Consider the following 23,405-nt stretch of genomic DNA (forward strand, 5'->3'; position numbering starts at 1 on the left):
ATAAATGTTAACCTTTTGAGGGTCAGTTGGTTTTCACAACTTTACAACACAATATCCATGTATACTGCTGGTTTCTTAAAATATAATCTGCATTTATTGAATAGCAATTGTTATTTTTATTCTTTTGAACAGCATACCGCCCTCACATGCTCCCATACAAAGTAAACCAACAATTTCTGCTCCAGCTCTGTATCTGAGAACTATTTCTCAAATCAAGTTGTCTGTTTTGATTGAGTGGGATGTTTGCCAGATAGGAATTCCCCTGCCATTAATCTTACTGTGGGTCTGAGTGACAGACCGGATTATCAACTTAAACTTTCAGCCACTTGAGACTGCTACTGATGTTTGACTTTCAAGAAGAAGAAAGAGTGGGAAACAATTCTTCTGGTGGAAAAGAGCAGACATTGGTGTAACTTAAGCATTGTGGAAACCCTCAGCAGCCCTGTAGCATTATCTGGACAAACTAATATTTGCTCTTAAGACAGAGCAAACACACTCATTTACTCTGGCTTTATTCAGTGCTGTGGCATTGTTGATGGATTAACTCTAATGATGAAATCTAACCTATCTTCTTAGTTTGATCTAAAGGTCTCACTTCTGAGAGTGCTGTGCATCAATCACTTCCAAGTGAAATTACTACAAACAATTTTTACACAAAAAAGCTGACAACAAATGGCATTTATTGGTTAAAGTTACTGACTAGTTGAAGTCAAATATATGAACTATAGCTGCGGAAAAAGACAGGATCTTTGCTTACAAATTGCTCATCAGCTGCTTCACCATCAATGTGCACATTATTAAGGAGACAGCCTCCCACAAAGATGGAAACAAAATCAACAACAGTCTTTTTTTCAGCTGTGTTCAGAGGGATTGGAGATTTGCAGCAGTCTGAACATGAAAAAGGCGAGTAACGAGTTGGTTGGAAGTCTGACCACAGTGCGGTGCATCTCCGTTTGAGTCCGGTCTGCTTTGAATAAAAACTGATTTTCCTCCCCCCTAAATTTAGTCTCCAAAATTACACACTCTTCAGAGCATTGTCGGAATGCACAAGACTTGAAGGTCGTCCTTTCTCACCAGTGTAATGAAAAACTGCTTGTCGAAGACGCTGGTCATAAAGGCAAACACCTGCAATGATGAGACTGAGGGAATCAATCTTCCTTTATCCTGTCTATCAACACCAAATAGAGAAACTGGATTCTCCTGACCTACCCGTTAGCTGCATGCGATGCAAGTAGAGACAACTGCTTTGCTGCTTCAGCCAAGGAGGACGGCTGGATGGGGGAAGAACCTCATACATACTGAATAAAAACACAAAATAGCACATGCAAAATACATTAATGATGCAAAGATCCTAATTTGAGCTTATTGTTGAATGTCTTGTTTTGCCCACTCACAGTTTGGTCATTAATTCATGCAACTTGACGAGTCAGCCAGGGACAATGAACACAAGTGATATATCATGTTGTAGCTTAGATTTTATGAAGAATGTCTTGGAATATTTCAGTAATGATAAGCATGCACATATGTTTCATATTTACTAAACTATAAACGCCCCATACTTTCTTGGCAACATCAAACTGACTCTTTGTATTATAATGCTGCACATTTGCCTTAATAATGTAGCATGGAAAAAGGGTGCTGGAGATAATGTGATGTTAGTGGTGCAAGAAGTAATCAGAAGTTAAAGGACCAGTACAACATTTTTTAAATGTTTCATTACAAGTACAAGTCCTGCATTCAAACTCAAGCACATAACAAAATGTACTTCAAAAGTAAAAATACTCGTTCTGCAGATAAATGGCCCCTGTCAGTGATATAAACTTAACACAAAAAGTAAGGAAATTTGTGTTTGGTAGATTATTTCTCTGTGGTAACAATGCTTTTTGGCAATACATCTTATATCATTGAAAAGCCTGTTCAGTTCCATTTCAAATGGTGCCCCATTGTAAGGAACATGCATTTGTGGGATGAGCAGCAGCGCTGAGTATGTGGGTTGCGCCCATGAAAAATTTGCCAAATCTTCTCTGCCAATGCTGGTCACCAGCCTGGTCACATTCTGCTGTGGGATGGCATCCCATTCTTCAACCAGCATTTGTCGCAAGTCAGCCAACGTGGTTGTGTTGGTCACTCTGGCACGAACAGCACCCCCAAGCAGATCCCTCAAGTGTTCAATGGGGTTGAGGTCAAGACTGCTGGTTGAAGAATGGGATGCCATCCCACAGCAGTGTGTGACCAGGCTGGTGACCAGAATGAGGAGGAGGTGCCAGGCTGTTGTGGCTATGTACGGTTCTTCCACACGCTACTGAGGCTCCTGTTTGTGAAATGAATAAATTGTTCAATTGCCAATATGTCTTGTCTCTTCAAACTTCAATCATTCAATCCACCAAACATCAAACAAGTCAATGGCAGAATAAGCTGTTTGGCATTGGCAGAGAAGATTTGGCAAATTTTTCATGGGCGCAACCCGCATACTCAGCGCTGCTGCTCATCCCACAAATGCATGTTCCTTACAAATGGGGCACCATTTGAAAGGGAACTAAACAGGCTTTCCAACGGTATAAGATTTATTGCCAAAAAGCATTGTTACCACAGAGAAATAATCTACCAAACACAAATTTCCTTACTTTTTGTGCTAAGTTTATTATTACATGATTATATTGTTAATACTGATGCATCAATTCCTAAGTAGCATAAGGATTTGAGTAATAAGATCAATCTAAAGAAGTCATTAAATGATTAATTATGGGGTATATCATTTTACTTTCTCTAATATTTGCTATTTTCAAAAATATTGCATAATTACCTCAGGTATTTAATGGAAACATCTGTTAAGTTTATAGGGGGTCACAAGTAAAAAAGGTTAGGAACCACTGATTTAATCTTTAACAATGCATTACATTTTTTAATTTAAAATCTTTAGCTGTAAAGTAGTACTATCTAAAGCTGTCAAATAAATACAGTGGAATAAAAATACTGTTAAGTAATATTTCCCTCTGAAATGTAGTGGAGTTGAAGCATAAAGTAGCATAAAATGGAAATACTCAAGTACCTCAAAAAGTGTACTTATGTACAGTATTTAAGTAAATGTACCTACTTACAATTTTCTTTATTTCATGCATTTTAAGGACATGAAATGTATATTGGTGGCCGATACATTCTACATAACTTCATTTAACAAGCTGCTTTTTATCGTTGAACATGATTTTTTAGTTCTTTGGAAGCGGAATGATTCAACCTGCTGCACGGTGTATTTTGAGTGCAACCGAGCAGCACAGAGGCGCGTCACCTTGCTTTTCCTGACGTGTTTTCATTGGGTTGACCAGTCAGTCTTGCAGGAACAAACTTTTCTTTGGGGGAAATGTAAGCCTTCCTTCAAGAATGTCCATGTTTGCATTTGCAGGTGGACCCAAGATGGCATAATGGTGTATCCATACAGTGTCTTGTTTTTAATGGACAAAGTCTCAGCATTCTTTGGCACATATCGGCCCCCGAGTAAAACCTCGGCGAATTCATGTGTGTGTTTATTTGTTTTTTTTATTCCGTGTGACAGACAGCGAGACAGCCTTGAATTTCACTTATAGAGTACCCGAAACCTTGTTAACTCAGTAATGGATATCCCTGGTGTACACTGAGACATCCTCTTCATTCTTTTGCCACTGAAAGCAGGAAAAGAAGACAAGCACTTCCTCTATCACTCTGACACTCACCTTTTGTCTGTCTCAGCTAGCAAGGCACCAAGAGCTGCTTTTTTAGCTGTGGAGATGGTTCACGGCTTTTCTTTGCCATTTCCCATGAAAACACAAAGACATATTTAGCTTTATTGTGTTACTGTGGGATAAACATGACTATACTGTCAAGTTACACAGTATACAATACACTGTACATATACCATGTACTTGTACACTTATGTATGATGTCTTACTTTATCGAAACATTTTGCAAATATTCATGTTTCTATTCAAACCTTACTTGTGTTGTCATTTACAAGGTAGGAATCAATGTTAACGTTGACCTGGACACTAAATAATTGTTTAGACAAAACTGGAGTCCACATAGCGTCGACATAAAGAAGCACTTCAACTTCAACAAAAATAGTCCTCAGCCAGAGAACAGGAAAAATATTGTTTCTCATTAGGGTTTCACACCATGACGGACAGAGTATTGGAGCTGAAAGACAGAGGGCTCACTAGACAATTGAATGCAGTTTAAGCATTTCTGCAGAGGCTCACCTTGCTATTGTGGCTTGGAAGTGTGACTAGAGGTTGAATCAGTCTGCAGCGGAGGGTGATGACTGAGAGGCTCTCCAGTACAGAGTAGACACCCACATGGCTTTGTATCTTGTCTGCATAGGAGTTCGATGTATTTTCAGAAAAGAAAAGTGTTACTAAGTATCTTTATATTTAATTATTTAATATTACATTATTGTACTAACAGTATCAACTAAACAAAGTAGTGTGTAACAATTTGCCTTTACAGAATTCAGTGGTGTGGTTTTATTGTTTTGATATGTAGACCCATTTCATTGTATTTACATAAGGCATAGAATAGAAATGAAAGAAATGAGATACATCTGATATAGTGGTCCATATGACATAGGCACAGTATACATATATTTTAATTTAAGATGTTGATTATATATATTCAAGCACAACACCTCTGCACATGTGACAGAAAGTACTTGACTTAGGTACTGTAAGAACAGTTTTGATGTATACTTTAGTTTGCTTCAGTATTATCATTTCATTTTGTATTTCTTACATTTATCTGACAACTTTAGTTTACTACTTTTTTTTAAAGATTTCAAATACAAAACAAATCAGCTTATGAAATAAGATACATTGTTAAAGATGAAACTGAATCAATAAAATATTTCATGATTTTCCACTTTGACAAAATACAACATATAAATGCTGCTTACACATTCACATGTCAGTAAATATGGTCATATACATCTAACACTAAGGCCCCTCTGCATAATGAGTATTTTTAATTTTGATACTTTAACTACATTTTGTTGATAGTAGCAAGATTTGGGTGCAGGACATTTACTCATAATGGAGAATATTTAACATTGTGGTCGTTGTATTTGTATTTAAGTAAAGAAGACTTGTTCCACCGCTGTTCTTCAGGCTTGTGGTTTCATATATTGTTTTGCAGGGAAATATTATTTGCTAATTATTTGTGTATGTATGAGCTGTTGAAGCAACTTTCCCATCTGTCACTATTCCGACACAAAGCCCACATGGCCGGCCTTAGTTTGCATTTTAATGCATTCCTCATTCGAAACTATAAACTTCAGTTTCAACTGCACAACCCTATGCGACTGTACTGTGTAATGATTCAAATAATAAATAAAATATCAAGTATTCTCCTGTGTTGCTTATACCAAGAACATTTCAAATTCAACCGACGGACAGTTTTTTAATTTCCTCTTCCTGTTAAATGCACATTATGCCATGTTGTTTTTCAGTTATTTCCATATTGGTGTGATGTCATTTGGCTTGTGGAGCTGTATACTCCCTTCCCAGTGGAGTGGCTATATCAGACCCTTCATTCAGTTTAAAGCCATGTTTTCGCCATGCCAAATTAACAGCCACCCTTTGGGTCAATGCTGCGTGCAAGTGTTGAGATGGCAGAGGCGTGTCTGAGTGAAAAGCACCAACAACAGCAACTGCATGGTTCTCCACAACTGGCCCCACTCCGTGTTCTTCAAAGGGCCCTCTCCCTCCCTCCCTCCCCACCCAGGGCTTCCTGGGCCTCGCTACTCACGGACAGACCAAACAGAAACATTTGCAGTTTAAACCTGATGACAGTGTCAATATGGGAAAGGTCAGACAATTATGTATGTATTTTATTTCATCCCGGATGTTGCTAAATCAAATAGGTCACGTACGTTTGTGTTGATTTAGACGTGAGTCTGTCCTGGTTATCGGTCAACAAGTTCCTTAGAATCTGACACTTCATGGGTGCTAGCAGCTCTGACTGGCGCTGTTGTCACAAACGCTTAGGGAGTGGCAGCAGATGGGCACGGTCAAAGGGTTGATTAATGACAGTCAGTGTTCACCTATTGTTGCATTATCTGTACAACTCACTAGAAGGCGAAAACATTCACTCCTGGTCCTATACAGTATTTAACAACAGATTCTGCATACTTTACACCTGTACTACAGACCAGTGTGCTCTACTTTGTTATCTCATCTGAATACTGAGGTCATGCCCAGACACCACCCACACACTGAGTTATTATCTGCCTTTTAAACCCTGGTCTCACACACACACACACACACACACACACACACACACACACACACACACACACACACACACACACACACACACACACACGCACAAACTATCTGAGTTAGCATGATGATGTTGCCCCAATCAAACTTAGTAATTTTCTCCCATTTATGGCGTCAAAATTTCATCTTGAACTTTGAATCCATCTGTATGAATTTGTTAAGCTTTATTTATTCTGTAGGTCCCATTGAGATCAAGATCTCTTTTGTAAAAGACACAAATTACTATTATAGTTTATACAAAATCCAGACAAGATGAGGGAGGCACACAATTCATCACACGCTCAAATTAAAAATATGATTTTTAAAAATGGAATGAGGGATGAGGTTTTCATGAAGGAAAACATACGTACTTGCATACACACAAAAGCCTCACATCTCACTGTGATTATACAATGAGCTCACAGTGAGATGTGTGGCAGGTTTTCATGGTGGTATTTGTTTTTCCCTGCATGACCATCAACTAGTTTCTTTGACTGCAGGAAATCTAGGTCTCTGATATAGCTACAAGGCCTTCTTATTTCTCCTGAAGCCAATTAATTAATTCTTTCTTGAACCTTTAAAAAAAATAAAAATAAAAAAATAAAAATATTTAGCATTTCTCGTTATACACAGTTGAATGCATTATATTCAAACAAGCAAGGATATGACTTTGTGACCTCTGATGTGAAAGGTGGAACCCTAACCATAACCCTGATCCTCCACTGGAAGGTGTACAGATGGCATATTATCAGAATGGCAGTTTAAATTGCAGGAACTTTTTTTGGTCATTGACACAGTCCAGTTGAAATAGAAAAGAGGACTCTCTTAATGCTGTTGAAGTTTGCATATTTATACATACATTTATACATATTTATATATACTTATACATACAGTATATTTATACAGTTTATAGCCTACTTATGCCCTCGACCATAGGCCTCTTGTTGTCCAAAAACTATTAAAAACACATCAATGAGCTACACTGTTGACCTGACTGAAATGTTCTTTTATTACCATTAACACACACACACACACACACACACACACACACACACACACACACACACACACACACACACACACACACACACACACACACACTGTAGTTTATGTTGAGTCAATCCCCTTTCCATGAATACTTTAAATACAGTATAGAACTAAACATGTGTTTCTCCACAGCTGAAAATAGTCCCCAAGAAATGTACCGTTTACTCCTGTTTGAGTAGTGTTTGCTATAAATTACAATGCCCAGCTGTTTGAGAAGATTACTTAGCATATTAACAAGAAAAGAAATTAGTCGAGAAGTCACAAAGTATTGCAAGATGGATTAACGCATTGCTGCTTTGATCTTGCATTGGTATATGTTGACAATAACAAAATATAGAATAACATCAGCCATAAAAAAAGAATATATATATAATATTTATACAATAACAAAATATAGAATAACATCAGCCATAAAAAAAAGAATGGCTGATGTTATTCTATATTTTGTTATTGTCAACATATACCAATGCAAGCTCAAAGCAGCAATGCGTTAATCAATCTTGCAATACTTTGTGACTTCTCGACCCTGTCTGTGGTTCTTGGCTCAAAGCCCATTTGTTCCTACGGAAGATGTCAATCTTTAAACATATCACAAACATATAATTTCTTTTATTGTTAATATGCTAAGTAATCTTCTCAAACAGCTGGGCATTGTAATTTATAGCAAACACTACTCAAACAGGAGTAAACAGTGCATTTCTTGAGTACTATTTTCAGCTGTGGAGAAACACGTTTCGTGCTATGTATATATATATATATATTTTTTAAACTAAGTATATTCCAGTGCATCTAAACACAGAAACGTCTATTCACTCATTTCAGAGATCTAACTTCTTGCAGGATTTTCCCTTCTAAACCAACAGACAGTACGCTGGTTCACCACTCACATTTTTGGGAGAAGAGTCATCATCTTATTATCACCTAATAAGAATTTGAGCCAAAACTTAACTTGAAGGCAACCCTTAAATCCAACTCCCCATAGCTTTTTCGCCGGTAGCCTTTGGCATGCGTGTGGCAACATTTAGCACAGTATATGTTACAGCACACTTTAAATAAGTCACAGATGGGCAGTAGGGCAGAACATTAATTCTATAGTCTCCACAAATTAGAGAGGATCCTCCTGCACAGAGGACTGTCTCTCTGTCTGTGCCCAGATCTTCACGAAAATAGATTTCCACTAAAAAACTGCTGACAAATTTCCATAATGAGGGTTTTGACTTTCCAGTAAAGAACTGCACACTCCCTCTAAATGTTGATATTTACATACCCATTACTGACACTACACACAAATTACAAGTGCTCTTAGTTTTACAAACAAATACCTGCCTTCCTTCAGTATTTTCAAAGAATGCATTTTAATTGTGTTTGCAAACATAATTTCATGCTCTTTTAGTCATCTGTATATAACATTCCAAGCTGGGCTCTGCAATTCAATGTGATGTTGTGGTTATTCTCTTTATTACTGTATTGCTGTATCCTCTAAGGACCCAAAACAGCGATGGAATCTACTGAGAGCAAATGCGAAATGATACGTTTTCATTTAGAAAGCCAAATGTCATCATCATGTCTCTGTCCCTTTTGCTTTTAGAGCAGTTGGTTGATGTGGTTAGCTGGCATAGCGAGTAAGAACATGGGAGGGAGACATTTATCATCCTCTAGACTACAGAGCTGTAACTCTGGCTGCTTAGAAATCCTGTGGACAGTCAGTGGAAAAAAAGAAAGTCAATGGTGATTGCATTACAAGGATGACATCGTTACAGACCCACTGCTTTGGTGTATTAGTTTTGGGTGGTAAAAACATGAATGCATCACTCACAAATTAGCCAAATATCAATATTGATCTTGTTATTCTGTTCATGTCAACTATCGGTAAGCCTTTATAATTTTCTCTACACGCCCTGTTTCATTTTCTCCTGTTCATTAAATGTGCATCAAATTCATACATGGGCGTAGATTTTGGGGGGGATGCAGGGGACATACATCCCAATATTTAGAGGTAGATTTGTCCCCCTCAAAAAATATGAAAGACAACCCACTCCCCACAAGAGGTAAAAATAACTGTTCAGGGGGCTCAAAACATGTACGGAAAACAATAATTGTGTCTACTTGTGCTACATCTGGGGGTTAAAGAATACAGCAGAAGTGTGAAAAATAAAGATGTGATTTCTTGTGATTTCATGTCTTTTATGTATAGATCCAAACTTTGGAGTGTATGGCTTTAACCAGGTCTCATTCTCTAATAGATTTGCTGTTGAGATGTACATGATTCCTAAAAATACATCGCAAAACATAATAATAATAATAATAATAATAATAATAATAATAATAATTCCCTTAACGTAAATAAAGACAATTGCACCATTAATTGATGCAGGAAAGGCACAAATTGTTGCATACAAATTCACCCAGACCCCCGGTTACAATGTGTCCCCATCATTGTTCAAACAAAACCTACACCCCTAAATTCGTACAATGTAAACGTTAGGCTGTCAGGTATGGCAAGAAAAGATAAAAAGAAAATGATATCCTGCTTGTCAAAGGCCGTGACAAGGACATGTTTCAGCATTGTACATGTTTGCATCCCCCATGTTTCTATGGCGAGTCAATTCACTTGAAATTTCAGACAAGAAACTGCTGACACTGGCTTTTCTTTTCAGAATTTGACAGTTTTCCAACTTGCCACTCTGTCTTTTTTAAAGGTTTCTCATGTATCTTTCTTGGCTTTTTCCAAGACCTGTCTGGCCTGCCATGTGACCATGTCCTAAGATGCTCTCTTGTTGACTTTGAGTCATGCAAAGGCAGAGAAGTGGGTGAGTGAGTGAGTCCTGGCCAGCCTGGGGTAGTTTCCCCCTCAACATAAAAAGTACAGATAATGTAAAATGTCTTCAATCATACCCAACAAAGAGTCAAACACATAAACTGAACTTTGGTCTCAAAAGAACACTCAATCCTTCCAGTACACTTGGCAGACATTGATGAATTGTTACAATTGAAGATGGGAGTGCCTGTTCTTGCTTTTTAAGGAATCTCTGTCACCATTTTGCTGCCTGGATTATTAATACTGCTTAATATCATATCCATTAGGATCAAGGAGGCCAAGTATTTCTCCATCTCTCCAAGTGTCTGTTTAAGATTGTGGCATTTGAGAATCCTTTCAAGTTTGAGTTGGAGAGGTAACACTCTCAAGAACCTGGAGTAAGAGCAGTGTACAGTGTTTAAGTCTGGGCATCTGTACACTTTTGTGTGTCACTAGTTTCATTGAAGGTTTGGCATGCAACTTCCTTATGTTTTGGGTCCAACAATTACTCCAAATATAGCCTACATATTACAGTGGACACCAGAATATGTAACCAACATGTTGGCAAAATATTGTATAGTGATAATGAAATAGTTTATTGAAATAGCTGTGTATATGTTAATAGCACACATGTTTTAACTTATGAAATTATGACATCATTAGAAAAAGAAAAAAAAAATGAAACGATGGCTCAGTGGGAACTATTTAACAATGTTCTAAACACACAAATCCTAATGGTAATTATGGGTTGATAAAAGTGGCCTCACTAGCATATTGGCACATTGCACCCATCTAAAAGTATACACATTAAAATTGAAGAAATATTATGTTTTTTTGTGCTCTGTATCAATAAGAAACAACCATCTAAAACTAGCCCACCTGCTGCCCCTCTAACACAGAGGGTCTGCAGTAGACGCAGTGGGGGGTATCACTTGCTGCCCTGATTGATGACCATAGGTCCCACAGGAAGTAACCCCGCCACCATGAAGGAGTGTTTTCTGAACCCCAAGTGGTATCCGGGAAAACAGAACGACTCCAGTCAGGGAGCGTGTGTACTCATAGGCCATCTTAATATTTGGATATACTGAGTCATTTGGGATTTTGCTGCAAAAAGGGGAAAGGAATCAATGACTGCAAAATAGAGCTCAGAGGGCACCCAAATTACAGGGTGTATCCTAAAACCTGCTATTAAAACTGATCAGTGTGACACGTCAGTGCTTTGTCTTTTGTTTGTAGGATCATAATTCCTGTTAATAAGTTGCTTCCCTGTTTCCAGGATCCCTTTTCAGAACTCTCAACAATTTTCCATATCAGTCAAAATTCAAAAGTTACTGGTGACCTGTAAGTGAGGTTGATTATTGCGGCACATTTTACATCATATTTGCATGGGGGCTTGGCAGGTAAAATCCATTAGCATTTGTGTTTACATTTTATGACCACAAAATTAGGAACAACTTTTTAAAGCCCAGCAACATGTTCAAAAAGCACACTGTTATCTCTAGTTTGAAAGTAACCCATATATTGAAATAATACTGTCAGGCCTTTTTTCGTGAATATTTCTTTGTTCTGTGGTGGTTCAGCTTGAGTTCCTAACTGTCTCCCATAGCCATAATCAAGAAAACAGAATCAAAATATACATATCTGTAAATCCACAGTCAGTGAGAGTAGCCTGAAACGTTCTTTGTTTGGGATGAAGTGGATTTGTAATTACCACAATCAACGTATGTCCATATGGTACATAACTGAATTCAATATTCATTTTTATGATGAACGCAGGACTCTCCAAATTGATCCTCCCTCCAGTCTCACGTTTTGTTTTTAAGAGTGTTAAAACCCTGAAGGTGATTTGGCTGATCAGGTTTATCATTGTTTACAAAAGCAGATGCAATCAATAGTCTCATTGATTGAGCCATGTCTCAGCTCAGTGGAAACCCAGGCAATGTACAGTATTTCTTGATCTAAAAGAAAGGTCAATGGGCCTATATGTTCGGAACTATAAAACAGTGTTTTTAGCATTACATATTTCATTCATAAAGAACTCCTGACACCAAAAAGGAAAGAACGCTATACTGAATAACATATCATTGTGTCTGGTTGCGTGCTTACTCAATCAAACTTTACTGGCTCCTCACTAAACCAACCATGTTGCACACATTCCCCCTGAACTCACCATCCTGCATCATGTAACAATGTGGTGATGTGGAGCAGGCAGCACCTTAGAGTCCAGTTTAATCATTGAAATTGTACTAGTTGAAAGCTGTCTACACAAACAAATGACCTACTATAACAAATATTCATATGTTAAAAAAATATGTATTTTTCTTTCTATTGCTCCAAGATAATTTTGGTTCACAATAAGATTAGAAATACACTATTAAAAATGAACTGTAAATTCAAATTTATGACATACTAGATGTGTGTTATTTTGATTTAAATGTTGGGCTGCTGATATTAATTAAAGGAAATTAGTAAAAGTATTGATTTGTTGTAAGTAGAAAACAAATTCAAAAACTAGGCCTACTCAACTTCGATATGATAAAACGAATTATTTGTTGATGACATTTTAGCCAAGAGGTTAATTTGCTAATTAAGGCCACATAACAAAGCATTGAACTTTTCTTTGAAGGGATCCAATGTTTTAAAAATGATAATAACAATTCCCTATGAAAACATATCTGCATCGCACAATCTTATTATTAATATTAATTGTGTATAATATTTTGGTAGTATTGTACAAAAGCGTTGTACAATATAGACAAAGATCGGGTCAGTTGACCACCCCAAAAAAACAGAAGCCACATCATAGAAGGCTAGAGGCTGTGAAGAGGCTTTCTGTTGAAGCAAACAGGCCACAGGAATTAACAGTTTAGACTCTAAACTGGTAATTCCTGTGAACTGGTAATTCCTGTGGCCTGTTTACCCTCTAAACCTTAGAGAGTGAACAGACCTAAAGGCCAGTATGGGGAAAGTCTCGTTATTTGTATACGGGAAAACATATCCCTGGGCAAGCATCTGTGGCTGCATGCGGGTAGATTTGGACTGTAAGCTGCTCTCCTGTAGGCTACACAGCGTCCATTAACGTGCATGATCAGGTCTCTGATTTCCATCATGGCAGGTATCATTTACAAGTGAGATAACATCAGCGGAGGCGCCCAGTCTGTGGACGTGTTACACCTGAGTCAATAAATGACTTAGGTAGTGTTGTAATGACCCAATATATTTCAATTCCCTTAGGTTCAAATGTTGTGCAAAAACTTCGATTATTCACTTATTATATGTTAAAATGTAGGCTATTTGTATGACACTTACAGAAAACAAAATGTCACTGATCGAACTTCCATTCAGAGAAAGTCATCTTTCTGTTCCTTCCAGTTGGAAAGAGGACAGCGTTTGGTATACCCCTTTAACACATTACCAAAAGTCACTTTTTGAAGTTAGGGAGCCGATACTTTCTCAGGGAAACTTAAATTTCCTGTATTTTAAGATGATATCATCAACACCTAACTTCCATGACTTAGACTGTAACCAACGGGATGAACCAAACAATATCCTTCGTGCCCTTCATGGATCTATACTGAAACATATAAACTAGGACCACATGGCATTTAAGAGAGCCTTTATTTTTTTATATTTACAATGAAATTATAAAAATATATAATTAAAGCTTTGGCAAATATTTTACATTTAGACAATTTACCTCTTTGTTCACATAGTTGAGTCACTGTAGAATCGAGATCATGGCCACAAATTATGATAATATATGGCGGATTACAGAGTAGCCCTTTGGTTTTTTATAATTACACATCAATGACAGAGTGGACTGACAAAAGTGTATTTAAAAAATAAAAACTGCAGTCTCCATAAGAGAATATACAGTCTAGCAAAATGAAGTATTTCAAAAAATTGGGAGGGGAAACACCGATGCATCCATGCAAGCTTACATTCATATGGCCATAAGGCCGATAAAGCTATACTGTATTCATAACGAATGTGAATAGGCCTGTGTTTGACTGTAAGCTGCAAACACTCTGAGAAACGAGCCGTTAGTGTTCAGACTTACTGTTGGAGTTGTTGAAAAGAGTTCAGTTAAATGGGTCTGGTAATTAAGGTGGTGTAAGTCCCGGTTATGATGATGAGGTAGGGAGACTGAGTCCATGCACACTGTTCAAGTCTTCATGTTGCTGCTGCTGCTGCTTGCTCAGGGGAGTGGGTGGTTTTCTGTCTCCTACACAACACAAACAAGACATACAGTTCACCTGTGCACGCCATTTCAAGTCAAATTATTATTTACACCCTGATATAAATTCGTTTAACGCGAGTTATTTCTCCGCTCGATGGTGTTTTTTGCCTCCAACGGCGCCTTCCAGGCAGCTAACCCTAACCCTAACCTTAAACCTAAACATAACCATTGCCACGCTGCCTGGAAGGAGACGTTGGGGGCAAAAAACACCAAAGACTAATTTGTCCTACAAGTTAGAACAGATCTGAAACGAACAGACTATTCAGAAATACACAAACAAGCAGTCTCTTTAACAGAATGAAGCTTCTCTTCCATTTGATGTGTGTAAAAATGTCCTCGGACCACCTGGTAGGCCAATTCTGGAAGGTCAAGATTTAATGATTGACGTATAATTACGCTTCATTTGGGATTTGGTAAATGTTTACACTCGTTGCAGTCGTTGTTTATTGCGAAACTGAGTGTTCGTGAGAAAGGCACGGTGGAGGGAGAGCGACTGTGCGGACGTAAAGACTATAAAATAATAATGCTAATATAAATACATATTGCACTGTAAACAAAATGCATTCAAATATAAAGCAACTGCATCCTAGAGCTAATTTTTTCTTCACATTTGTCACCAGTTTTTACATTAAACTGTGCTGCCAGTCCCACTCTATCTCGCTCCGTACCTTCTCGGGCCTGATGCTTGAAGGTCATCGGCGAGTGGATCTCCCCTGCATGCATGCTCATCCCGCCGCCTGGGTGGGACAGGGTCGGGCTCTGCGGCTGCCAGTGGTGGTGACCCGGGGCCACGTATCCGCCTGCTGCTCCACTGTACACCCCGTACTGGTTGGTGGGAGAGTAAGCACACGCCGAGACATAACTGGACAGTGTCGAGGAGGGCTGCAGGCAAACAGATAAGACACAGACAAAATAAGCACGACAAAACCCCAAACGCACAGCGCTTATAAATGTACGTGACAGTGACATATGTGGCCTCCAGCAGTGCTTCTCAAAGAATGTGTCTGAGTAGGTTAGAGGAAATTGAGGAATACAGTGTATTCACTATAATTCCATTCACCATAAATAAGACTAATTAGAGTATGTTTACACAGATGGATTCCGTCTGTCTGTCTCAGTCCTTAAACAGAACATTTAATCAACAGTAACAAAACTCCCTCGAGTCTCAGGGCTAGAATCTTATCAAGCAGAGTTCTGTGGCCTTAAATGACTTAGTCTGAGGGTCCCCAGATATGGAAACTTTTCACAACTCTGCCACAGACCTTTGTAGCGAGAGCACTAATTTGAAGGCCTATGCCTATTTTGGCACTAAACATGTTTCCCACAAAGAAAGGAAAATGGCGCAATTATAGCAATGCAGAGTGAACAGAGTTGGTGTAGAAACGTCACAGGATGTACACATGTTCAGATATGTATTTACCTGAGCGTATTTTATGTCGGCGTCTATGGCTGATTTGTCAATCCCGTTGACCGTGTGAGCAGCGGGGAAAGCTGCTCTGTTGACGCTACTCCAGTCCTCCATTTTTGGTGGATATCCCTCCGCCCCAGCAATGGCTGATTTAAAAAACAGTAATTTCATGTCAAATATGTAGAAAACGTGAAAAATGCTTAAAACAAAGCAGTCCTATTTAGCTTTATAATTAATGACATAAATTATAGACATATTTAAAGCGCTTTACTCATGAGCCTATCTAGGCTATAAAACACATTTCATTTTCAAAACAGCAGGCCTATTTAAAATGATTTTGAAGTTAGGGTAAATCAAACAATTATAAAATAAAATTAATATAATTATCAATATAGTGCGTAATTGTTTGTATTACGTGTGTATTATAAAAATAGCCCTGGGTTTGTGACAAAATACCCAGACAAATACAAAACAGAACACAAAAAACGATAAAGTTTTTCATTTTATTACCTATTATGAATAGTATTTCCTTATTTAAACATGTATATTAATAATAATGTAGGCTTATCGTATAAAACCCTGTATGTTATCTTTGCGTAAAAGAAGCAACATTCTCGTAAAAATAGGTTTACAGCATCGAGCTATTTTAATAAAAATAAATAAACAGAGTTAAAATATTTAATGACGTTGGACCTTATGGCACAAAAAAACACTGGGCCACGCGACTTAACACTGGATAAAAACTGACTAAAGGACCAGAAAGGCAAAGATAAAATGGCTGTAATGACTACTTGAGGGATTAGAAGGGATATATCAGGTGAGCAAGGTGTTTGCAAATGCATCACCCATGAAAAGGCCTTTTGAGAGTGGCCTAATGCTTTCTGGCTGAATAGTGAAAACGGAGGCCTGCACGACTTCTAATGGACACATTGTCCTGCCTGTTGCCTGAACCGGTTGTACGGAGTGCTATGGCGATTCACCATGCTGAATAACACACTAATAACCAGCTGCAGGGGTTTATTAAGTTCTGATGTGAGGACAGTGAGAGCTAAAAGATTATGGCACAGAGACGCACAGGCCTACGATTTCTCCCAGAGCAGAAAGTGCTTGTTTTCCTCACCTGCAGGATCCATGAAGGCTCGTATACCGAGGATGTTGCTAACGGTGTGTGCAGAAGGCCAGCCCCTGGATATGCTCATATGTCCAGCCGTCATCGGTACTCCAGGAGGGCTGCCCATTTTAGTACCAGTGGGCGACATGGTGTTGGGGTAGGAATAGGGGTATATGTGGTTGTAGGAGAGCCCGACCTGCGCGGAGGCTTGCTTACTGCTCTCATACTGGTTGGGCTGGGAGAGATTTCCAATCTTGTTGCGTAAAATCCTGCTGATCGAGCTAACCGACGGCACATTGTACTTGTCACAAACTCCATCTGCCAAAAGCCTGTCCCGGATCTCCCAGGCAAAGATCCCGGGGTCGCCTTGTTTGTATTCCCTGATATTTTTCACAACGTTAGGCGTCGTGACCCGTGGTTTGCTTCCACCGATGGCACCGGGTAAGATGGAGCCCGTCTCGTTGTACCTCGCCAAAATCTTGCTCACGCAGCCGTGGGAGACTCGGAGTTGCCGGCTTATATCGCAGGGTCTGATCCCGAGCTGAGCCAGCTCCACTATTCTTAACCGTATGGCATTGGGCAGGGGTCGCCCATTGACGAACACGCCGCCTAACTGGTTCACCTCTCCATAGTTTTGCTCTGCAGGAGAATAGAGATACACAAGTCACATATTTACACTGCATGAATGCATTTCTGACATGCAGAAAATAAAATATAATATCCTCATGTTGCCATTGTAATTCACATATTCTGCCACAAAATATATTTCCATAAAACCATTTCAATAATGTATTTATTATTAAGAAACAACTTTAAAATGCCGCGTCAGTTTGACACAGACCAGCTCCTGTAATTAACACCAGTTGCATAACATTTGACAGCCTACACAGAGTGGTAATCTCTGGTTGGTACCCGCTATTTTGCAATTTTACGAAAGTGTGTAAATTATTTCTGGCTGAGTTTCCCTTCCACTATGCCTGCATACACAACAAAAAACAACATCAAAAATGGCGAGCTTGAGGAATTGACACTCGGGAGCTCTTCAAAGACATACTTTTCTTAGCATAATTGGTGGTGTGATTTCATTTAAGATGTAAAGCTTTTAACAATGCCTGCTGAACAGCTGGGAAAATCCACCATGAAATCCACATGACAAGCTGTCGTCAAAAGACACTCTTCATTTGCGCTTTATCTGAACTTGGAGAAGAAGAAAAAAGACAATGCTTAGTTCTGCCTTTACGCAGGCGTGGTGAGCCTGGATACGCTTCCATAAGCTCCCTGCCAGTGAAGCATGCAGATGGTACCACGGGCTTACCCATTTGCCTATATGTTTCGAGATGCCGGGAAATATAGGTGTCCCTTCAAATGGCTGAATGTGTCCGAGCGAAGGCAGCGAAGGAAGGGGAACGGGAGGAATGAGCCCCAGAAAAGGAAAGATAGACCTCTTAAAAATCTCCACCGAGTGCAGCGCGCCCCCTTCTCTTTTTTTGGAGACAAGTGACTGCAAGGTACAATGGCACCAAAGTGATCTTCATCCGATAAAAGCAAATTGGAGTTATCCTGGAGAGTCCGGCGTCTGCTGGAATTAATTTGATGCGTCCTCCACGTCAATCGTTGCTGTTATACGACGAGCCTCTGCTTAGGTTTCATTGGTCGTCCTGCGCAAGGAATTCTGTCAGCCAATGCAAACCCCATCCGGTTGGGGCCGTGCAGCCTCCTTGAATATTTTGCATATGGGAAGTGGCAGAAAGGAAAGCGTTTCATCCAACATGCAGCCTTCTGGTAAGGACTTATACATCATAAGAGATATATAGCCCAAACTGGGATGACAGTATACAGTAAACCTAGACTGGTTACCAGTGTTTTATATTGGTAATATATGTGCATCAGAGGGAGTGCATGCTTGATATTAAAAATAACATCAATACACCTGGAAGTACGCCTGTGGATGAGAGTGGAATGCTGGCTAGTTTGCATGCCAATATTGTCCAGGCTATTTTAGTTAAATCGTTTTATTACGTCATAAATAATATAGAATATATATTTTTCTGCATAGTGGTTCATAAATTGACTATATAACCGCGCAGGGTTGGACAAAGTGAAGGTATCGAGTCATTTGACCATTAGAGCGAAAGTTGCACACTAGCAGACTGAGTCTTTTTTATAAGCCAGTGTTGGAGCATCAAACATGAGACGGGGCTCATGTAATCGATACCTCTGTAGATCGCAGCGCTCCCAGACTATGGTATATCGACTGGATGCCAGAGACATACATTATCACAGCGTGTTTTCGGAGTTTCCTGTGGAAGTTTAGAAGGTATCGTTTATAAGCTCGCAAAACGTTACTTGTAAAACTTAACAGTCGACCCAATGGTAACAAGGTGCAGTGTCCTTCTCCCACCACCACTACTTCCACTACCCCTCTCCTCTCTGTCTCCTGGCCACTTCACCATCCAGATCCGGGAGCAGGACACATGGAAAGTATCAGGTTGGGTCAGAGGAGCTGGGTGCTGGAGATTCTAGTGATGGACCCTTTTTTATGTCTGGCTGTGAAGTCAATTCATATCTCATATTTGCGTGATGTGGCCTTTTTGAATGCGTGTTGCAGAGTGGTGGCACACCGGAGGAAACTTCATCTGTTGCTGCTGAGTATGAGTGATGGTTTTAATGAGTGGTATTTTAGATCTCAGTCTCATTCCGTCTGTGTCCCTGTCTCACTCACTCCCTATCGTTATGTCTCTCTCTCTGTCTTTTCTCCATTGCTTGGCTGGCAGGACTCCCCTCATGTGGACAACGTAGGAATTGCATGGTTTTATCAGCACTACTTTGACATGTGCACTATATTCGGGGTATGCAAACTTCTTTCTGCATGCTTCAATAGAAAATAAATTACATGTTTTAATATGGATATCAACATGAGAAGGTGCGACTCATATTATATAGTTTTGACTATATTACTATTTTTCTTCCTGTATTATGCCTCTATACAACTTTTAAATAGCCTACATGTGTTTTTTAACATAATTTTTGCCGTGTTAATGTATGCATTGTATCACTAGGCTGCAGTCGTTGTCTGATATAATGTAATTGCATGTAACGAATGAAATGTCTGTTTTTAGACCTACAACAGTCTTTAATTGAATACTGGAATGCGAAGAATAGGCCTACATGCAAACGTGAATGCAGTATATTGCCTATACTGTGACATTTAATTTGCATTACTTAGTTGTTTTTTTCTTTATTCACCTTTGCACGGGCGATAGGTTACAAATGCGCACAGTCTTTGACATCTAAAGTAATTTTATTCTGACTGATAAATTCAACATGTTTTATTTTTATTTTATTTCTAATGTTCAGATGGTTTAAAATATATAGCCTATCAAAGACCAACCTGTGCGCGGCAGAATATTGGATTTTCTACAGTCTAAATTCAGACTATGTAGGTTAGATAAACAGCAAATATCCGTACAAAATATAGTACAAAATAGAGATCTGGTTTATTACTGGAATCTCACGGTATTCTGCTAAATTATTTCTCCCTAAAATGTGTTTTAATTTGTCCATATGGACGTTGAAATACATGTATTAAAAAATGAGGGAAATATAGAAAAAATATTAATAAATAATCCACGTGAACTTTACACACTACACCCGTTGGTGCAGTTAACTTTTGCACATATATCCTAAAATGTGTTGGCCTATCAGGTGCACGGTTTAGCAACCGTCTGTTTAGGTTTGTCGTGTGTGACAAAATAAAAACAGTCTTGAACGGCTCCCCTCATTTTCCAGGATAAACTGTGTTCATACAATATATGCCCACATAAATAATACAGCTTAACACAAACACCAAATTTAGTTCTTAATATTCCATTTGAAATGTAATGGTGGATGACGCATATGCTAATTATTATATATCTACACCGCTGACTGACTGAAGTGTCATTACTGTAGGCCTACATGTGGCCTACTGCAGTATTTTTCTTTTTTCTCCGAGGTGCTCAAGTGGCCAGTCTACTGCCATTTCATCAGAGGTGTTCAAACCAAACACAAACTTAACACTGTCTCCCCAAACATCCCAATATGGAAGTAATGGAAGGACGTTTTAAGGCTGGGAGTGCAAATTAAATATTATTTTCCGGTTATAGCCAAGCCACTAGATTCATCTTTATTATAGTGGATGTTTTGTCTGTCTGATGATTAGACCTACCGCCTAAAGGTCATATTACCGCATGTTTTAATTGCATTAGGCTACTGTTGCTGGCTGAATAGTAGGCTGAGAGATTAAAGCGTTGAATGTAGAATTCCTACTTTTTAAGAGTAGACTCTTATTAATTAGGCTATCGATTGTTTTTGTCTCTATTTCAATTTTTTTAGTGAGTTGTTACAAAGAGATCATGATTAATTCATATCCAGGGACTATATATGTAATTTCTACTGGGCCAATAATGTTTGCACAAGGCCCTATAATTGCAAACAAAAATCTTGATTTGTATTAAATACTGCTGAAGTAAGTCAGCCGCTTTTCAGTCTGACGTCCTGAAAATATAGGCTTATCTCTTAGGCCAGATCATCCTATATGTTCTCAAATGTCCATATTGTTTTTACGTCAAATGGTTTAGCGTTATGTTTTATGTTTTATTGTTTGTTCAGTTCAGTAAGATTATGACAGTAATAGTCCACAAACAGACGCTGGGCTTCGAAGTGTGACATTTCTTCCAAATCGCTTTTAGATCAGACAGGAGTTAAGTCATCCGATCGACACCTGACGCCCGCAAAGTGCAACGACCCCCGTCAGTAAATATTGATGTTGGTTTTAAGTGACATCAAAGGATTCACTTCCTCAAGTGTGCTTTGTCTTTAAAGTTTTAAGGTGAATTTAAAGTTGTATTAGTCATTTATCTCAAAGGGGTGTGTGTGTGTGTGTGTGTGTGTGTGTGTGTGTGTGTGTGTGTGTGTGTGTGTGTGTGTGTGTGTGTGTGTGTGTGTGTGCGCGCGGGTTTGTGCAGATCTATCACAACAAAATGTTACACATGGCCTACCTCTGGGGTTATTTGCGAAATAAAGTAGCTGTGATGCATCAAGTTTTAATTATTACTAATAATGTGTAGCATGTTGGACATCAGCTTTGCATCTCTCATTAGGTAAACACCATAATCATGCTCAGATTAATGCGTCTTTCCCATTTCAACAAAACAGAATCTGTGTATATTTTTCTGTCATTGTTTCAATTTTATTTCCACAAATGGATGAGCCATGGTGTTTTATTGAAGAGCCTTTTTGTGTACTAATGTTTTTGATTTAGTGTTTGTGAGTTTAGGGGTTCTGCAGTTCTCAGTATGGGAATTATTAGACAGGGTCCAGATTGTGTGCATTTAGCACACCAGGGCCAACATGCAGCTATGAGTTTGAAACAAAGTCAGAGAAAAACCTCCTGCTCTTTATATTCCCATAAGGATCCAAACAGTGTTGGCAAAAGCAAACAATATGCATTTGCTATCAATTTGCAGCAGCTACTCTGTCCCTCACATATTTTTATTTTTTAATTAAAACCAATACATTAAACCTAAAGTTTCACATTTAGTCTGAAAGGTAATAATCTCTTGTCGTTTATTATTAGAAATGGAGGGGGGGGGGTGGGCGATCAATGTTGATTCTGTTGAAAGCCAACCAAGCCCAACCTGTAAAGAAACCCACCGATTCCTCGCTCAAGTAGCCCCCCTCTACAAAAAAAAGGTTTGTCCACTCCTATCTGATCCAGAGGTGGTGATGTGTAGTTTCTTTGTGCTCCTGCTGGTGAGGTTCTGCTAAAAGGAGGCTTGGAAGGCAGCAAGCTCAGTTCTTTTATAGCCACAAGACCCACTCTGAGCTGCAGAACACGCCTAATGAGGGCGTGCAGTGGTGCCATGTGAGACATGCCAGCTTTTACCAGGCTGGGTAATTGCTTGTGACCTTCACTAAACGTGTCTCAAGTGTCTTCATGGTATGAACATACTTCTAATTGTTACATTTAGGTAGATGTCTTAGGATCATGCATGTACTTTGACTGTGTTGTGGGGAGAAGCAGACAGATCCCTTGCAAAAGTTTTAGGGAGGCAGGGTTTTTTTGTCAATGTATTTGTTTGTTTTTCGTATGTGAAGAAAAGTAATTGTGCGCACCTTCTTTACCTTTACCTCTACTTGCAGTTATCACATTTCAAAGATAATATAATATTAAGGCTTCCAAAATATTCTATTAGTACTACTTTCAGCCATTGTTTCTGTTATTTACTTTACACCACCTAAGAAAAAACTGCTTGGTTTAGAAATGGGTGGTTTCAGTTTGTTTTAATTTCATACCGCTGGCTGTCCTTGGGAATCCATGACAACTTTGTTCTGTGTTGGGAGACAAACCTGGTTTTCATTTAAAGTGGAAACATATTAGGAAAATACAATGGACTTTTTTTTTCTCTGTTACTGGTTAAAAACTGTCATTACTAAAATATGAACAGACTAGAGTGTGAGTGTTTACAATATGATCTCAG

The 23,405-nt window shown here is 38.8% G+C and overlaps 2 protein-coding genes and 1 long non-coding RNA gene across 4 annotated transcripts in view; 1 reads left to right on the forward strand and 2 right to left on the reverse strand.

Moving 5' to 3' along the window:
* Positions 1-663: 663 nt before the first annotated feature.
* Positions 664-4,766, reverse strand: LOC144535676 (uncharacterized). 2 transcript variants are annotated; one of them, XR_013503684.1, is made up of 3 exons: positions 4,230-4,766; positions 3,708-3,772; positions 664-1,298 (listed from the first exon to the last, which is right to left on the reverse strand). It is a non-coding gene; the product is annotated as an uncharacterized LOC144535676 (long non-coding RNA). The 2 variants fall into 2 exon arrangements; XR_013503683.1 differs by having other exon boundaries at positions 3,708-3,777.
* An 8,958-nt stretch (positions 4,767-13,724) lies between these two features.
* Positions 13,725-18,464, reverse strand: pax1a (paired box 1a). Its single transcript, XM_078278305.1, has 5 exons — positions 18,200-18,464; positions 16,894-17,523; positions 15,786-15,919; positions 15,034-15,247; positions 13,725-14,350 (listed from the first exon to the last, which is right to left on the reverse strand). The coding sequence occupies exons 1-5, from the start codon at positions 18,201-18,203 to the stop codon at positions 14,250-14,252; spliced, it is 1,083 nt and encodes a 360-aa protein (XP_078134431.1). The 5' UTR covers positions 18,204-18,464; the 3' UTR covers positions 13,725-14,249.
* A 102-nt stretch (positions 18,465-18,566) lies between these two features.
* Positions 18,567-23,405, forward strand: part of nkx2.2a (NK2 homeobox 2a) — a 36,231-nt gene continuing 31,392 nt past the window's right edge. The window contains exon 1 of the mRNA XM_078278306.1: positions 18,567-18,666. Within this exon, the coding sequence (XP_078134432.1) occupies positions 18,567-18,666 (100 nt within the window). The remainder of the gene's footprint in view (positions 18,667-23,405) is intronic.

This window comes from Sander vitreus, chromosome 20, assembly GCF_031162955.1.
Source record: "Sander vitreus isolate 19-12246 chromosome 20, sanVit1, whole genome shotgun sequence".
NCBI classification, from domain to species: Eukaryota; Metazoa; Chordata; class Actinopteri; order Perciformes; family Percidae; genus Sander; species Sander vitreus.